This window comes from Micropterus dolomieu, linkage group LG06, assembly GCF_021292245.1.
Source record: "Micropterus dolomieu isolate WLL.071019.BEF.003 ecotype Adirondacks linkage group LG06, ASM2129224v1, whole genome shotgun sequence".
Taxonomy (NCBI): domain Eukaryota; kingdom Metazoa; phylum Chordata; class Actinopteri; order Centrarchiformes; family Centrarchidae; genus Micropterus; species Micropterus dolomieu.
The window spans coordinates 6,247,136-6,260,461 of NC_060155.1; the positions used below are offsets into that span (position 1 = coordinate 6,247,136).

Sequence of the window (13,326 nt, forward strand, 5' to 3'; positions counted from 1 at the left end):
TCTCTCTCTCTCTCTCTCTCTCTCTCTCTCTCTCTCTCTCTCTCTCTCTCTCTCTCTCTCTCTCTCTCTCTCTCTCGTGGCCCTCACCCCTCCTTCCGCCCCCGCAGGGGGGCCAAACAGCACGGTGCAAGTAAACAGCCACAGGGCAAAAATCAAACCAGCGAGTGTGAAATGGCTGAGGCCATGTCACGGCCCTAATGCTATTGCTGTATTGAATGGAGACTGTGATTTGCTCGCAGTGGGGAAATGGACGAGAGCTGCTGATTTTGCTCACTGGGAGTCAAATGAAAATCACTGGGCCTATTATGGTGCGGGCTGTTATCAGTGGTTTTACACTGCTGCACGCCAAGGATTTGGGGTATTTTTTTTCCCTCTGTTCCTCATGGGAGTGTGATAGCCTCAAGTGGTGGATTAATCAGACATTTTGGTGGCGTGTATTCTTTTGTGAACACAAGGCACCAGGGCAAGTCCTGTTTGATTACTACAGGGTAATGTGGGGGCTGGGCGGTTGCGGGGGTTTGTTGTAATCGACTGTATGCTTTGCATGCTGATAATGAAAAAAGGGTGAAGTCAGGGGACTTCAAGTTCAAGGCGTTTTCCTAAATCAAAAATCAGCTTTGAAATGAAAGACATGCAAAGATATCAGAGACGAAAGATCAAGGGTGTCACTGTGACAGCGTGTCATTTAGCCACAGGTATAAGCTAATGTGAAGTTAAGGCAGCAGCTGCAGCTTCAGGCTTCCGCCGGCGGTTAGGAGTGTGCCACCTCGCCCCTGTGGCTCACACCTAGGGAGCAGCACCAGTGAGGGCCAACCCTTTCTCCTACCTCAAACAAGTGCACTCATTCTCATCTCGCCGGAGCCCCTCTCCCTCCCTCTGTCTTCTTCTTTCCTTTCTACTGTCGTATGATTGTCAGGTTACTCTTGAGCTGCAGTGAGTTGCTCTCAAGTGCCTGCGGCGGGTGACAGTGCATATATGAATAAATAACTCGCCGCCAAAAGGACACTGAAATATTTGACAATGTTGTCATTTACAGTTACTCTCCTGCAATTCTTGGCTTGGAAGAAAAATATACAGAAAAAAACCCCCAGATATTCCATCTGAGCTCACACTCCCTTAAATTTTATTTTTGCTCGGAGCTGATTCCTCTCTTGAAGCTACGCCGCACACAGAGGACTCGTGGGATTTTATAGTGCGCTCATAAGTGGTTGTTTGATCAAATAGCCCTTATTAGGAGGCTCTGCTGCTGACACAACACAATTTTGCCCCACCATCTTCGTTACATTCTGTTTGCTGGGCTTGCACTGCAAATCTCCAAAAGGCTGTGGGGAGAGGGAGTGAATGAGACCGAGAGACAAAGGAACCCTGTGGTGTGTGCTACTCCCCATTAGGTGGAGTTGTGGGAGAGGAGTTTACCCCGCAGCCACACACATAAGAAAGCTCGCAGGAATGAACACACATACTGTACTGGAATGATAATTGAGTGCACTCGGTATCGATCTGAGCTCTCTCACACACACACACACACACAACCCACCCATTCTTCTTTCCATCCCCCAATTGCTTCCCCCCTCACTTCACTTCACTTCACTCACTCCCTCGCTCTCTCATTCACATTCCTTTTATCTAGTCCCCTGTCTCCCTCTCCTCAGTCGCATCCTCCTCCTCCTCCTCCTCCTCCTCTCCTTCCCCACCTCCCGCCTCTCCGTGCCTAGACTTCCTCGCTGACCATGAGAAGCATCTATCTGTCTGTGTTTCCCCCTAACCCCTTCCCTTTTTACTCCCCCTCTCGCTCCGTCGATCCTCACCACCACCACCACCACCTCACTCCCTTTCCAGTTTCTCTCCTCTCCCTCCTCAGGTCTTCTGGGTGCTGATCTGCTCCGGTTCTGGACAGAAAATCACTACCTCTCACTCTTCATCTACCTCTCAATCTCCCTCCTCACCTGTCACCGTCTCTCTCTTTAGTATGCAGCAGGGGATGCAGCCACTTACCTAACTATCTACCTCCCCACCGGTCCCTCCTGTTTTGCCACTGTACCCACATTTTCCTTGAAGTGTGTGCAGCCCCTGTAACAAGGGTGGCTCTGCATTCTGCCTGAGCAGGCTCGAGTGTGTTTATGAGGCAGCCCTGTCATTAGCGTGGGAGCTCTGCAATACATTGCACCAAAAACAGAGCCTACCATGGGATGCATAATGGTAAACGATACGAAGACGTATGCGAGAATGTAAGTATGATTGAAGGTAATGACACCGGATGGGCTGCGCAGCTGCCCCGCTGGGCCGGATGGTAGCCAGCAAGCGTACGCCTCAATTGCTGTCTTATCAGAGTGCGTGCTGCTTTTGCACAGTGCATAATTAAAGATGATACATTTTCTAATGCAATCAGTGGGGTATTATTAGTCGAAGCTTCAGTGGTTAGAAGAAGCCTCTAGTGTGCTTTCCACCGTTGACTAACCTGATGTATGCATAGAGGAAGTATTTCAGTCTCCAAACCTCTGATCCAGCATCCTTACAATTCACCCTGTCTGTCCTTTGTAACACTCTACGACAGTGTACCGACCTGTAGGTCAACCCGTGTAAGAGTATGAAAAGTTCCCAGTACTGTGAAAACCATTGCATACTCTAAGAGTGAAGTTTCATTAAACCCCATCAGCGCATTATTGTGCACTTGTGATACTTTCCAATAGGTTAACTCGCAGGTTAATGCACTGGAATACAGCTATTGTAAAATTAAGTGTTACCTTGACCTTATCTCCTTTCTGTCCAGTCCTTCCTGATGGATTTGTCGCACCTGACTTCCTTTTTCCTCGTTCCTCCTCTTCCTTTTTATAGATTTCTCCTTAGAGATGTTTTTAGACACTGCGCAGACAATCTACAGAACGAGTGGCAGTGAATGGATGAATTATATAAGTTCTAGCTAGATGAATATTTGAAGCTGAAGCCTTTTTAAAAAAATATATCGCATAGGCAGTGAAACAGGTCAATCCCTGACACCTTGGCAACAGCAAAATGGTTCAGAAGAGCTATAAGAAATAATTGATTCCCCTTTAAAATTGAATTATTTATTAAATAGCCCAATTTCATGAATTGTAAACACATATTTCATTACCATGTAATGTCATTACCCCTCTCTAAATGCGGTGGGGCATGCTTCAATGCCTTGAAGTGCAGCTAGCCCACAGACAATTCCATTTTCTCCTCTTCGTTTTTAGTGTTAAAAATGGAAATGCGAAAGTCATCATTCTCAGTAGGTGTCTAGGTTGAAATAAACTTTGGTTGACAGGTGAACGTTTGGAACACGTGTTGCAACAGGATAATCCCCCAGAGCAGCCTCGTCTTGTTTTCAAGAGGGTCCTGACAAGACGTTGCATTTTCACAATTTATGCACAAAAGCACAGGAAGGAAAGAAAAATAAAACATAATTTGAATAACAATAGCGCAATCATTAGTATGACACTAAATCTGAGGTAAAGCAATAGCCAAATCAAATTAGGTTAGGTTAACTCAAATGGGTTTGGTTAATAAATGATCTTGGTTACATATAACCATTGTCTGAACAGCCTTTTAATAACTAAATTAATAATTACAGGGGACTGTGTAAAGTAGGACACAGGGAAACCAAGAGCTATTTTGTCTACAAACAAGGTCAATTTAAAGATGTGGATATTGGCACAAGGTATCTAAAATAGCAAAATCCCGCGCGTGTGCGTGTGCGTGTGTGTGTGTGTGTGTGTGTGTGTGTGTGTGTGTGTGTGTGTGTGTTATTGATCATTTGTCACTCAGTTGTCACAGGTGTATGGAGCGTACCTACCACTTTGTCCCATCCTAACGCATGGTTACCTGTTTTGTCACCCCCTTACAGCTCTGGACACCGCCCCCCCTCACTTGCTACCCCCTCCCTTAAACGGAATGTCTCTCTACGTCCTCACCCCTATCTGTTTCTCTGTATGTCTGACTCTCACCTCTTCCTCCTAAATGTGTTCTTCTGTCCTCTTCACACAGCTCCGCCCGTCCTGCTAACCCCATCTCTCATCCTCTCGCCTCTAACGCACCCATCTCACCCCTTGCCCTCCCTCCCTCTCTCTCTCTCTTTCCCTCACGCTCCTTTCCTCCTGAAGTGACTCTCCTCCCCTGTTCTCCCCCCGACCCCCTCTCCCTCCTCCCCCACAGGGCCCCGTGCCTCCCGCCGACCCCTCCAAGGTGAAGGCAGCCGCCTCGGAAAAGAAGAAGCAGGAGTCTCGCAAGGATAAGAAATAGGATACGGGGAGGGGCTGGGGCGGGCTCGCCGGCCGGCTGCTCCAGCCCGTGCGCCAGGTGATGGCGAAGGCTCAGCCCAAGCAACAGCAGCGAACCATAGTCAGAAAGACAGCGAAGGTGGGGGGAGGAGGGGAGGACGGCTCTGGAAGGGTGCTGATGACCATCGAGCTGGAGCTGACCCGCAAAAATGGGGAGGAGGTGCCCGGTGGAGAGGAAGGGAAAGGGAGGTCCAAACCACTTGGCCTCCTCTCCCGTCTCGCCAGCCAGCTCACCTTCAAATAATAGACCAATAGGAAGGCGGGGGAGGGCAAGGGGGGAGGGAGCTGTCGAGGATAAGAGAGTGGGAAGGCCACCAAGAAGACAGCGGGAGAGTTAAACCACAAACCTACTTTACACCCACCACAACGCCAACCTGAATCCCTGAATAAATGAGTCAAATGATATCTGCTCTTGTCACAGGCTGATGACTGTAGACGCAGCTATATGGGCCGAGATCTAAGATGTCGTGATAATCTCTTACACCAGCCGGCACCCCGAGTACTTCTGTCAGGTCATAAGATATGCCATTTGAAGCGAGACCTAAGACGGCTGGATTTGATAACAAAATCAAAAAAACCTGCTCTCCCTGGTTTTGCCTTTCTGGTTCCTTTCATTGTGATCCTATCCACCGAAAAAGCTTTCTCCAAGTGCGTCCGATACGCATCACGAATCCCAAGCTGCGGGGACAAGCCAATTTGCTTTTTTTTTTTTTCTTTTTTTTTTTCAGAGGCACCATGTCAAACTCAACTTCCTCTCCTCACACTGATCGTCATCCTTTTCCTCTACTACCCCATTTCTTCTTCTTTCACTGTGAATTTCCTGACTTTTGTGTTAATTCAAATTACAGAAGTGATTTATATGCTAACTGCTCTATCCTGTTTCTCTTCTTCTCTCACTTCCCCTCCCTATTTTCTTCCTTTTCTTTCTCCTATAGATAAAGGTCTGACTTCTTCATGACTGCCTCCACTCCTCTAGTCTGCTCCCTCCTTTTCTGCCCAGCCTGATGCAACCCCCATTATTTCCCATTATCTCTACTCTTTCAAGACAGCACTGGCTGTAAGAATAGTCCTACTATATCATTGGCAACGGTGTCAAATAACTTTTACAACGTATCATCGGAGACCCTATATGCACTCATTGGGCAAACTGTAAAACTGTTTAAGGCCTAACTATACACATAACATCCTTAAGAGGAACCCGAAAGACATCCCTCTGTCTTTAGAGCCCCCTGAATCTTCCCCCCTTAATGTTTACGACTCAATCACACACACCGAGCGGAGCTGTGAGTGCATTCTGGACTTCAGATAGAGAAAAAGGGAGACGGAGAAGGAGAGGAGAGCGATAGTGGGAGAGAAATATGATTCCTGCTCTCAGCCGGCGTAGATAGAGGTTCAAGCCCTCGAGCTAGGGGTGATTCAATCCTCTCACATTTGAGCTAATGGAGGTTGTCGCCTTGTCCCAGCCCTGGCTAAAGGGGGCTATTTCTGGCGCTATAAGAGCATGCGGGCTTACTGTAACAGCTGCACATTTTTCAGCCAACAGAGGAGGGGGGAGAAAGAGCCGAGCAGGGATGGGGTGGGTGCCTGCTGCGCTGCTTGTTGCCTGAGTGCGTGAGGCTGTCTGCTGTTGACTTGACGGCCGGCGACTGACGACCTGCAATGACGTCACGGCCCCCGAGGGCTGGCGGACACACTCAGGAGGCTGACAAAAGGGCTTACCAGGAAGAGGTGCAGCTTCCGTGCTCTCAGCTATTTTAGGTCCAGTTAATCCGCCTGCACGTTTCTCCTTAGCCAACCCCAGGGCTAATTATTTTAACACGTGCTGGTAACGGGATATCTCTCTCTGCATCTTCATCCCTCCCTCTCTCCCTGCCTCCTCTGCTGTCTTCACTCCTCTGTTTTTCCCTCTTCATCTCTGCTCCCATCTTGGGATTCATCTCCTCCCTCCGATCCCTTGTTTCGTTCCCTCTGTCCTTACGTCTTTGGCTTCCTTTATCTCTTCCTCTTCCTGTCGGCTAGTGACTCCGCACTGCATTATTCCCCCACAGAAAAGGCCTATACACAATCCACTCCACTCTTTAAGCCTCTCCTTATCTGAATGCCAGGCCTACAGCTCAATGCTCTGCTCCTCTTCCCTCTCTCTCCTCTGTACTTCCTCCTCCTCGTCCTTCTTCTCTCTTTAAAACTCAGACTTCTCTCCTCTCCCTTGGACTTGCCCAATGATCAACGAACGCTTGCCCTTCAACTTGCAACCTCCCCCAAAGGCAAGCCAGCCTTCCCTCCTTTCTCCAGTCCCTTACGTTCTTTTTTCTGCTGGTTCGAATGCCAAAAGGCTCCCCTCTGCCCCCTCCTGGCAAAGGAAGGAAACAAATGGGCAGAAATCCACCTTTAGTTCTCACTGAAGACGCCAAACAGAAACTTATAATCTAGCTAGCTCTTTTCCGGTCACAAATACGACGCGTTTTATGTATATGTGTGTGTAGTTAAGAGTGTTAAAAATGAGATTTGATATAAAGCAAAAAAAACCCAACTGTATGTCACCCTAAGTAAAGCAAATAATGTTTATTCAGACATTTTTTTACATGTGCAAACATGTAGGAACATGTTTATCAAGGCAGGGAAGAAATGTAATTGTATTCGATGGGATATGTCATTATGTTTCTGACCTTGTGTGTTATGGAAGGTACTGTGTGGCTGTCTCTCTGATGCACGTTTTGTTCCGAGACGAAGGGAAATCGAGGTTGTCGTGCGGCGTCGGAGAGAAGATGAGGGGCGGATAAGGGTTCGGTTAGCCTCAGATTCAGCGATGTGGCTGGGGAGAAAAAAAAAAAGGGGGAGGAAGGTGCTTGCTGTGGGAGAACGCTTTGGAGGAAGAGACTTATCTGGCGTGTTAAGCCAAGCCAAAAATCCATATGTATCACCACAGATAGAGCCTGCTTTTCCCCCAGAGCTTTCTTTTAAAGGTGCTCCTTCCCCAACCCTGAGCCAAAGATGGATAGTGATCTGCGTGCTTGATATGCAGGGTGGATAGTGTAGACTTGAATGTTCCTTTAAAACTCATAACAGGAATGGAGGTGCTAAAATCCACATCTTTATAACTGGAGATCTGTTTCACTAGTCGCTGTTAAACTATCCAGTCAAATGGATTAGTTAGAATGTTTTCTTCTTTTTCAGCAAAGCCACACAGACACCTGACATAAGACAAACAGCATTAAAATGCCTTTTAAAAAATGTTGTTTTTTTTATGTATTATGAACTGTATTAGTCATAGTTGCACAATAACCTTCCTTTATTTGAAATGACTGGAGCTTCTTAATTTTTTTTACATTTATTTTAATGCTTGAGATAATTCCAGAGCACTAACCACATTTGATTTGACTCTGTATAATATGTTGTAAAGAGAACGTAAATAAATATTAAAGCCCCAAGCGCAGCTGTTGTCGCCCGAAGACAAAGTAAACCCATCTGAAAATGTCTACGGTCTTCTTCCTTTCACTTCCAAGCATTGTGTAAATGTGTCACGAATGTCTCTGCCAAGACATATTTTTCATGAGCTTCTCAAAAGAAGAATATCCTTCCAAAATGAGATCTCCACCATTTGAAACATTTGAATTAGGTAACCAAATACATTTGCATACACAATAAGAACATTGTAGAGGACGTAATCTGGAAGTTTTAAATGCTGAACAGTGACTACCAGGTGTTTTTCTTTCAAAATACAAAAGCAATTCGGTTTTGGAATTAAAACTTTGAAATGTCTGCTTCATGGCAGCAAGTGAGGACTCAAATGTTTTCACCTCATCACGCCCTTTGTTACCCAGCTACCAAAAAGTAATGATGATGAACTGAAAATAAATGCTCTGTGACCGTTTACAACCTTTTCACATTTTACAGGGTGACAAAATAAGGTATGATTTTCAGGAACACTTAATTTTTTCTGACTTAACTTGCAGGCTTGGTTCAGTGAGCATACATAACCTTTTCAGAAAGGCTCTGTCTCATAATCAAACTGTTCCACGCACATTACAACCACAGTCTTTTAACTGATGCTCGCTGACCTGCTCCGCTACAGCACCTTGAATGGCTGGCTGCGGGGGTGATGGCATGCGTTGCTGCCAATTTTATTTCTAGCCCCCAATATCACAAATTTGCCTCAAAGGGGCTTTACAGTACAGTATCCTTAGACCCTTGCTGTCTGCCAGTGTCTGTTTCGATGCCACCTTGGAGTCACCAAAGTCAGAAATGTGCAGATCCTACACATAGGACCTTTAAAGTTACTGCGTGTGCAACTGGTGTCAGCAAAGAAACATTTTGGGAGGTACGCATTTGCTTTCTTGCTGAGAGTTAGATGAAAGGATTGATATCAGTCATGTCTGTGTGGAGCTGGAACCAAGAGACTATCAGCTTAGATTAGCATAAAGACTGGAAGCAGCGGGAAACAGTTAGCAAGGCTGTCTTCAAAGTTTAAAAAAAAAAAAAAAAAGTATGCCTAGCAACACCTCTAAAGCTCACTAATATGTTAACGGAAATGTCAAAACGGTCATTTGTTGTTTTAGAGTGGGTTACGTTGTGTAGCTGTTTCATGACAAATGACTTCCCAGAGTCTTGTCATCACCATGAGGTTGCCGGGCAACAGCACATAACTTCCACTAAAAACCACAAGTTGTCTCACACACTTTTTTTTTTTTTAACGTTTCTGCACCTGTCCAAATTAAACAAATGACACAAGTGTCAGTTAGTTTGCTTTTTTAGGTGCTGGAAGATGTATTTTAAAACTCTGGACAGAGCCTGGCCAGCTGTTTGCCTCTGCGTCCAGTTTATTTTTTTAAAGCTAAGCTAGGCTAAGATTGTGTATTGTATTATATCAAAAGTTAGATATACTCTATATCAAGATATATGGGTCAAGATATATCTTGACCCATTAAGGTTTAAATTGACCTGCCTGATTACTTTTCTGGCTTATATTGCTAACATTTAAATTTGTGTATTGATATCTTTGTGAACAGCAATAAGAAAACTTTATTCACACAGAGTTTACAAAGTTTTTTTTTTTTTGCCAAAGCTATATGCTAAACTCTAAGGACAACCAAACAAGCAAGAATACATACTCCTGAAAAAAACATTTAGTTGGAGAAGAAAATGGCAGGAACCTTGAAAAGGAGCCCACTACAGGGGCTCATACATACCTCAAAGTGTGCAGCTCATCCTGGACTTGAAGCAAAGCATTGGAGGAAGAGTCCGACCGTAAAATCAACTCTGTAAAGTAACTGGCAACTAATAAGAAGACATTTGGTCTTTCTCTGACACTGCATCTGTTGTGTGGGCGCAGTGGTGCTGACCCACCTTATGGTCTAAATATGTTGGAGTGAACCCGCTGCGTGTCACTTTGAATTCAAGCAGAAGGGAAACACCACAGTGATGTTGACTGTTAATGTTTAAGGATCAGTTAACAAATGATTACTCACAGGATTTATTTGCCGAACGCACCTGAGGATTCAGCCTTTGCTTGGAATCCAAACAGCTTCCTTTTCATTATTTATCTTGAGGGCCAAAATGAGTCCCTCATTGTCATGTGTGCTACAAATACTGCATGTTATGAGTTTTATTTGTTGTGTTGACAGCAGTGATTGATGGGCTGTTGTTCTCCATGGAACCGTATGTGTGTGTGTGTGTGTGTGTGTGTGTGTGCGCTAGGAGGGGGGCAGGGACACAGAGAAACCCCCTCTTTATGTGTGTGTGTGTGTGTGTGTGTGTTTGGTGGTGGTAGTTGGTGTATGAGGGGTGCAGAAACCCTGGGAAAGGAGTGGAGTAGTAGGGGTTGGGGGCTATATGGCTCAGGTTACCCTGACAGGAGGTGGCAAGAAGAGAGGGAACAGGATGTTTCGTGTGGGGGTGCCATGCCCAAAAAAAGCCACCATGATCCCCACAAGGGGTGGGGGCGGGAGGTCTCAGCTGTGGCGGGGCCCCTGAGTGCTGTCCTTCACATTATAACCTGTCGACATCCAGCATGGGCAAAGGGGTAAGCTGTCTTAATTCTTTTTTGAAGTTGTAATCGCTGTGTTGTTGTTTTTTTTGTTTGTTTGTTTGTTTTTTTTATTACACTCAAGCCCTTCTTGTCTTAACTGAATGGATGATCATGACTGCGACATTGTATATCTCATGTACTAGCATATGGTCTGGACATGCATCATGGAAAAATACTGAGATTTTTAAACGCGTCTGCAGGGCTTGATATCTCTGAGTGTGCCTTCTTTTTTTAAATCAGTAACATCTCAGGAAGATGGCTTTTCTCCTCAGTAAGTTTTGTTTCCGGGCTTGCTGTTTACTTGGGTAATTATGTAATTTTGTTTTTATTCTCTCCGTCAGGCCCATTCCATTTAGCTTTATGGGAGGACAGGCTGGTAATCTTCCTCACACACAGTGGGGGGAAATTGCTATGCCAGACACATTTCAGGGACTCCATCGGCTCTGTGCTCCCTCTTTGGCTCTTCTTGATTACTTTTTCACTGTGTCACTTGCTCACACTCTCCTCTCATTCTCTCCGTGGATCCCTCCTTCACTGACATGCACACGTGCTGCTAAGGAGACTGACAGCAGCAGATGATTTCCATGATGCGCCATTCTTCCGACTGTTTATGACACACACACACACACACCCTCTTTCGCGCAAATGAGGAGCTCGCACATTGAGAAAAAAAAATAATTTTCTCCTCCATATTCAGTGAATGATTTGCCAATAGTGCCAGGAGATTGAAATGAACCAGCGTACACAAAGTCCATTGTGCTCACGCTGATGTTGTAATACGTGGCTATGAATGTAAATGTGTAGGCACAATGTGGCTACAAGCATGTGACTTTTCCCACTTACTTCCTGTAGAGGTGTGGGGTGATAGCCTATGGGCCTGGTATATGGTAATCTGTCTCTCTTTTCCTCCAGTGTGGCGCCGAGAATGGGGGGAAGCGGAAGAAGGACAGGGACTTGGATGAGCTGAAAAAGGAGGTGGCCTATGTAAGAAAAACAAGCTGTCACTGCTCCAACCCACACTAACTCTGCACAGTGATTGAGTCCATGGCTGCTGCTCCCAAATGTTCCCCAAATAGCATTATGTCAAAAACACAGCCTGTTGCACCAGCCGTGTGTAAGTCCAAACTTAGGTATAACTTCAATTATTACCAAGTTGTGATTTATGCATTACCAAAATAAAAGCAGTTGCATCACGGAGATACGCTGGAACATAACTCTAATTAACATCTAAATAGTTACACATGCCTCAGGGTAGGTGTAGGCCTAAATCATAAAATGTCACATAATTACACTCATTAGTGGTAAAACAACAGTATTTCTGCCCCACAGCATCATTTTTTCATTAACTTTTCTCAACACAGTATCCACTAATCCAGTAGACACCTAATTTATTGATATGATTATTGAATATCGATCTACTAGGATGTGCCGCACTGCCATGTGGCTCATGCCAGCCAGAAAGCTAATGCGCAATGTAACCATGATGGGTTCAAGAACTCACCATGGCAACGAGTAACAAAAGCCAGCGTCTTTGTTTTAATCCAGTGGATGTAGAGATATTAATGCATGTAGCCTATATGCTGGCTTTGTGCATTTATTGTTTATTTTTAAGCACCTGAGTCAGAGCAAGGGAAAGTGTCAATAAGTTAACCCAATTAACTTATATTCAGCGTTGTCCGTTAATTTATCATTTGCCAGACTTAAAATTTCTTAATGGATGAGAAAGTGGTGAAAAGATCTAAGAAAAGATTCTGATCAAAGACATAGAGACATGACTATAAGCTCGCAATCTGATCTGGTGACAAGGTTTTTGGTGATTTGTACTGAAGAAGACAGACGTTAAAATACAGTAGATTTCAAATTTGTATTTGGCTCAGCAGCATTCAGTGGCTTTATTTCAGCTACTTCACCAAATGTAGTGCATTTAAACACAGTCACTGAAATGCTCACAACACACATTACAACTTGTGCAGCTCATTTTAAAAAACATTCTGCAGCTGCACCACGATATTAACACTTGTCTCCAATATAACAGGAATTATGTTCAGTGCCAGCCTTCTCATCATGAGTGATAGAGATAATCATTCATTGATCCTACATGTCTTAAACTTCATATAAATAGAGATTAGACATTATGCGCATAAACATTTTAGTGGAACTGCTCTAACAAACTTGAAACCGGCTTGATGCAGAGTAATGTTCAATGTGAGGGCAAAAACTGCTGCTGTACGAAATGACTCACAGCGCATTAAAGCAGTAACTTTAGATAGTCCTGAGTAACAAACATATCCAGCCAGGATTTTGATCCGGACATACTGTAAACCTCTAACTAATGTGCTTTGATACCGACTGAATCAATGAGGAAATGAAACTGCGTGTGGCTCTGTATGAGGCAGGAGTTTGTTGAAGTTACCATGGTAACTGACCCAGAGTTTAAGTTACCTCCCTTCCTGGAACTGAAAGCCCAGAGTTTCCCCTCACCTCGGGGTTAACAAATTCCGAGTTCTAACACGAGTTTTGACAGGACTCTAAATGAAAACAGTGGCCCACAAACAAAATGGCAATCCAACCTGCTTAGTGTCATCAGTTGCAGATGAGCTCTAAACCGGCCTGTCCTCTCCTATCTGTTCCACCACCCTCCGGCTGCTCTCCTTTGTACTCAGAAAGCTACTGAATAATTTGTGGGCCACCAATAGTGTAGTACAGAGTTTTTGTCTTGTGCGGAGCTGTGGCTCTTTGAGGTGCTGTCAAGGCGCAGCCAAGCGGCGCCCATGAAAACTGGGGTAAGTTTTGCTGCACGCAGTATCTCAGATAAAGCAGCTCTTGTCAACTTTCGAGTTGGCCTATGACTGATTAAAGAAAAGAATGCCTCGGATGCTGTCAACATGTAGCAGGAGCAGTTTTGTGATTAAGTGCTGTCTTTTACTTTCGTCAGTCTGCCTTGTGTACTTCTTCAGTTGGTGATTTCCTACATTTTTGTCCCAGAAATCCCATAAGCAACCA

At 44.9% G+C, this 13,326-nt stretch overlaps 2 protein-coding genes and 1 long non-coding RNA gene across 5 annotated transcripts in view; 2 read left to right on the forward strand and 1 right to left on the reverse strand.

Moving 5' to 3' along the window:
- mpz (myelin protein zero) overlaps nucleotides 1-7,774 on the forward strand; it is a 14,056-nt gene extending 6,282 nt beyond the window's left edge. The window contains exon 6 of one of the 2 annotated variants that reach the window (XM_046050935.1): nucleotides 4,174-7,774. In XM_046050935.1, coding sequence (XP_045906891.1) covers nucleotides 4,174-4,260 — 87 coding nt within the window. In that variant the 3' untranslated portion in view covers nucleotides 4,261-7,774. Of the gene's footprint in view, nucleotides 1-3,865; nucleotides 4,145-4,173 lie in introns of those variants that run through there. The other variant, XM_046050936.1, reaches the window with a different exon arrangement.
- LOC123971888 overlaps nucleotides 1-12,941 on the reverse strand; it is a 20,269-nt gene extending 7,328 nt beyond the window's left edge. The window contains exons 1-2 of the long non-coding RNA XR_006825321.1: nucleotides 12,894-12,941; nucleotides 11,167-11,303 (exon numbers count right to left, since the gene is read on the reverse strand). This is a non-coding gene — a long non-coding RNA (uncharacterized LOC123971888). The remainder of the gene's footprint in view (nucleotides 1-11,166; nucleotides 11,304-12,893) is intronic.
- atp1a2a (ATPase Na+/K+ transporting subunit alpha 2a) overlaps nucleotides 12,800-13,326 on the forward strand; it is a 33,093-nt gene continuing 32,566 nt past the window's right edge. For both annotated transcript variants that reach the window (XM_046050933.1, XM_046050934.1), the window contains exon 1: nucleotides 12,800-13,106. In XM_046050933.1, coding sequence (XP_045906889.1) covers nucleotides 13,095-13,106 — 12 coding nt within the window. In that variant the 5' untranslated portion in view covers nucleotides 12,800-13,094. The remainder of the gene's footprint in view (nucleotides 13,107-13,326) is intronic.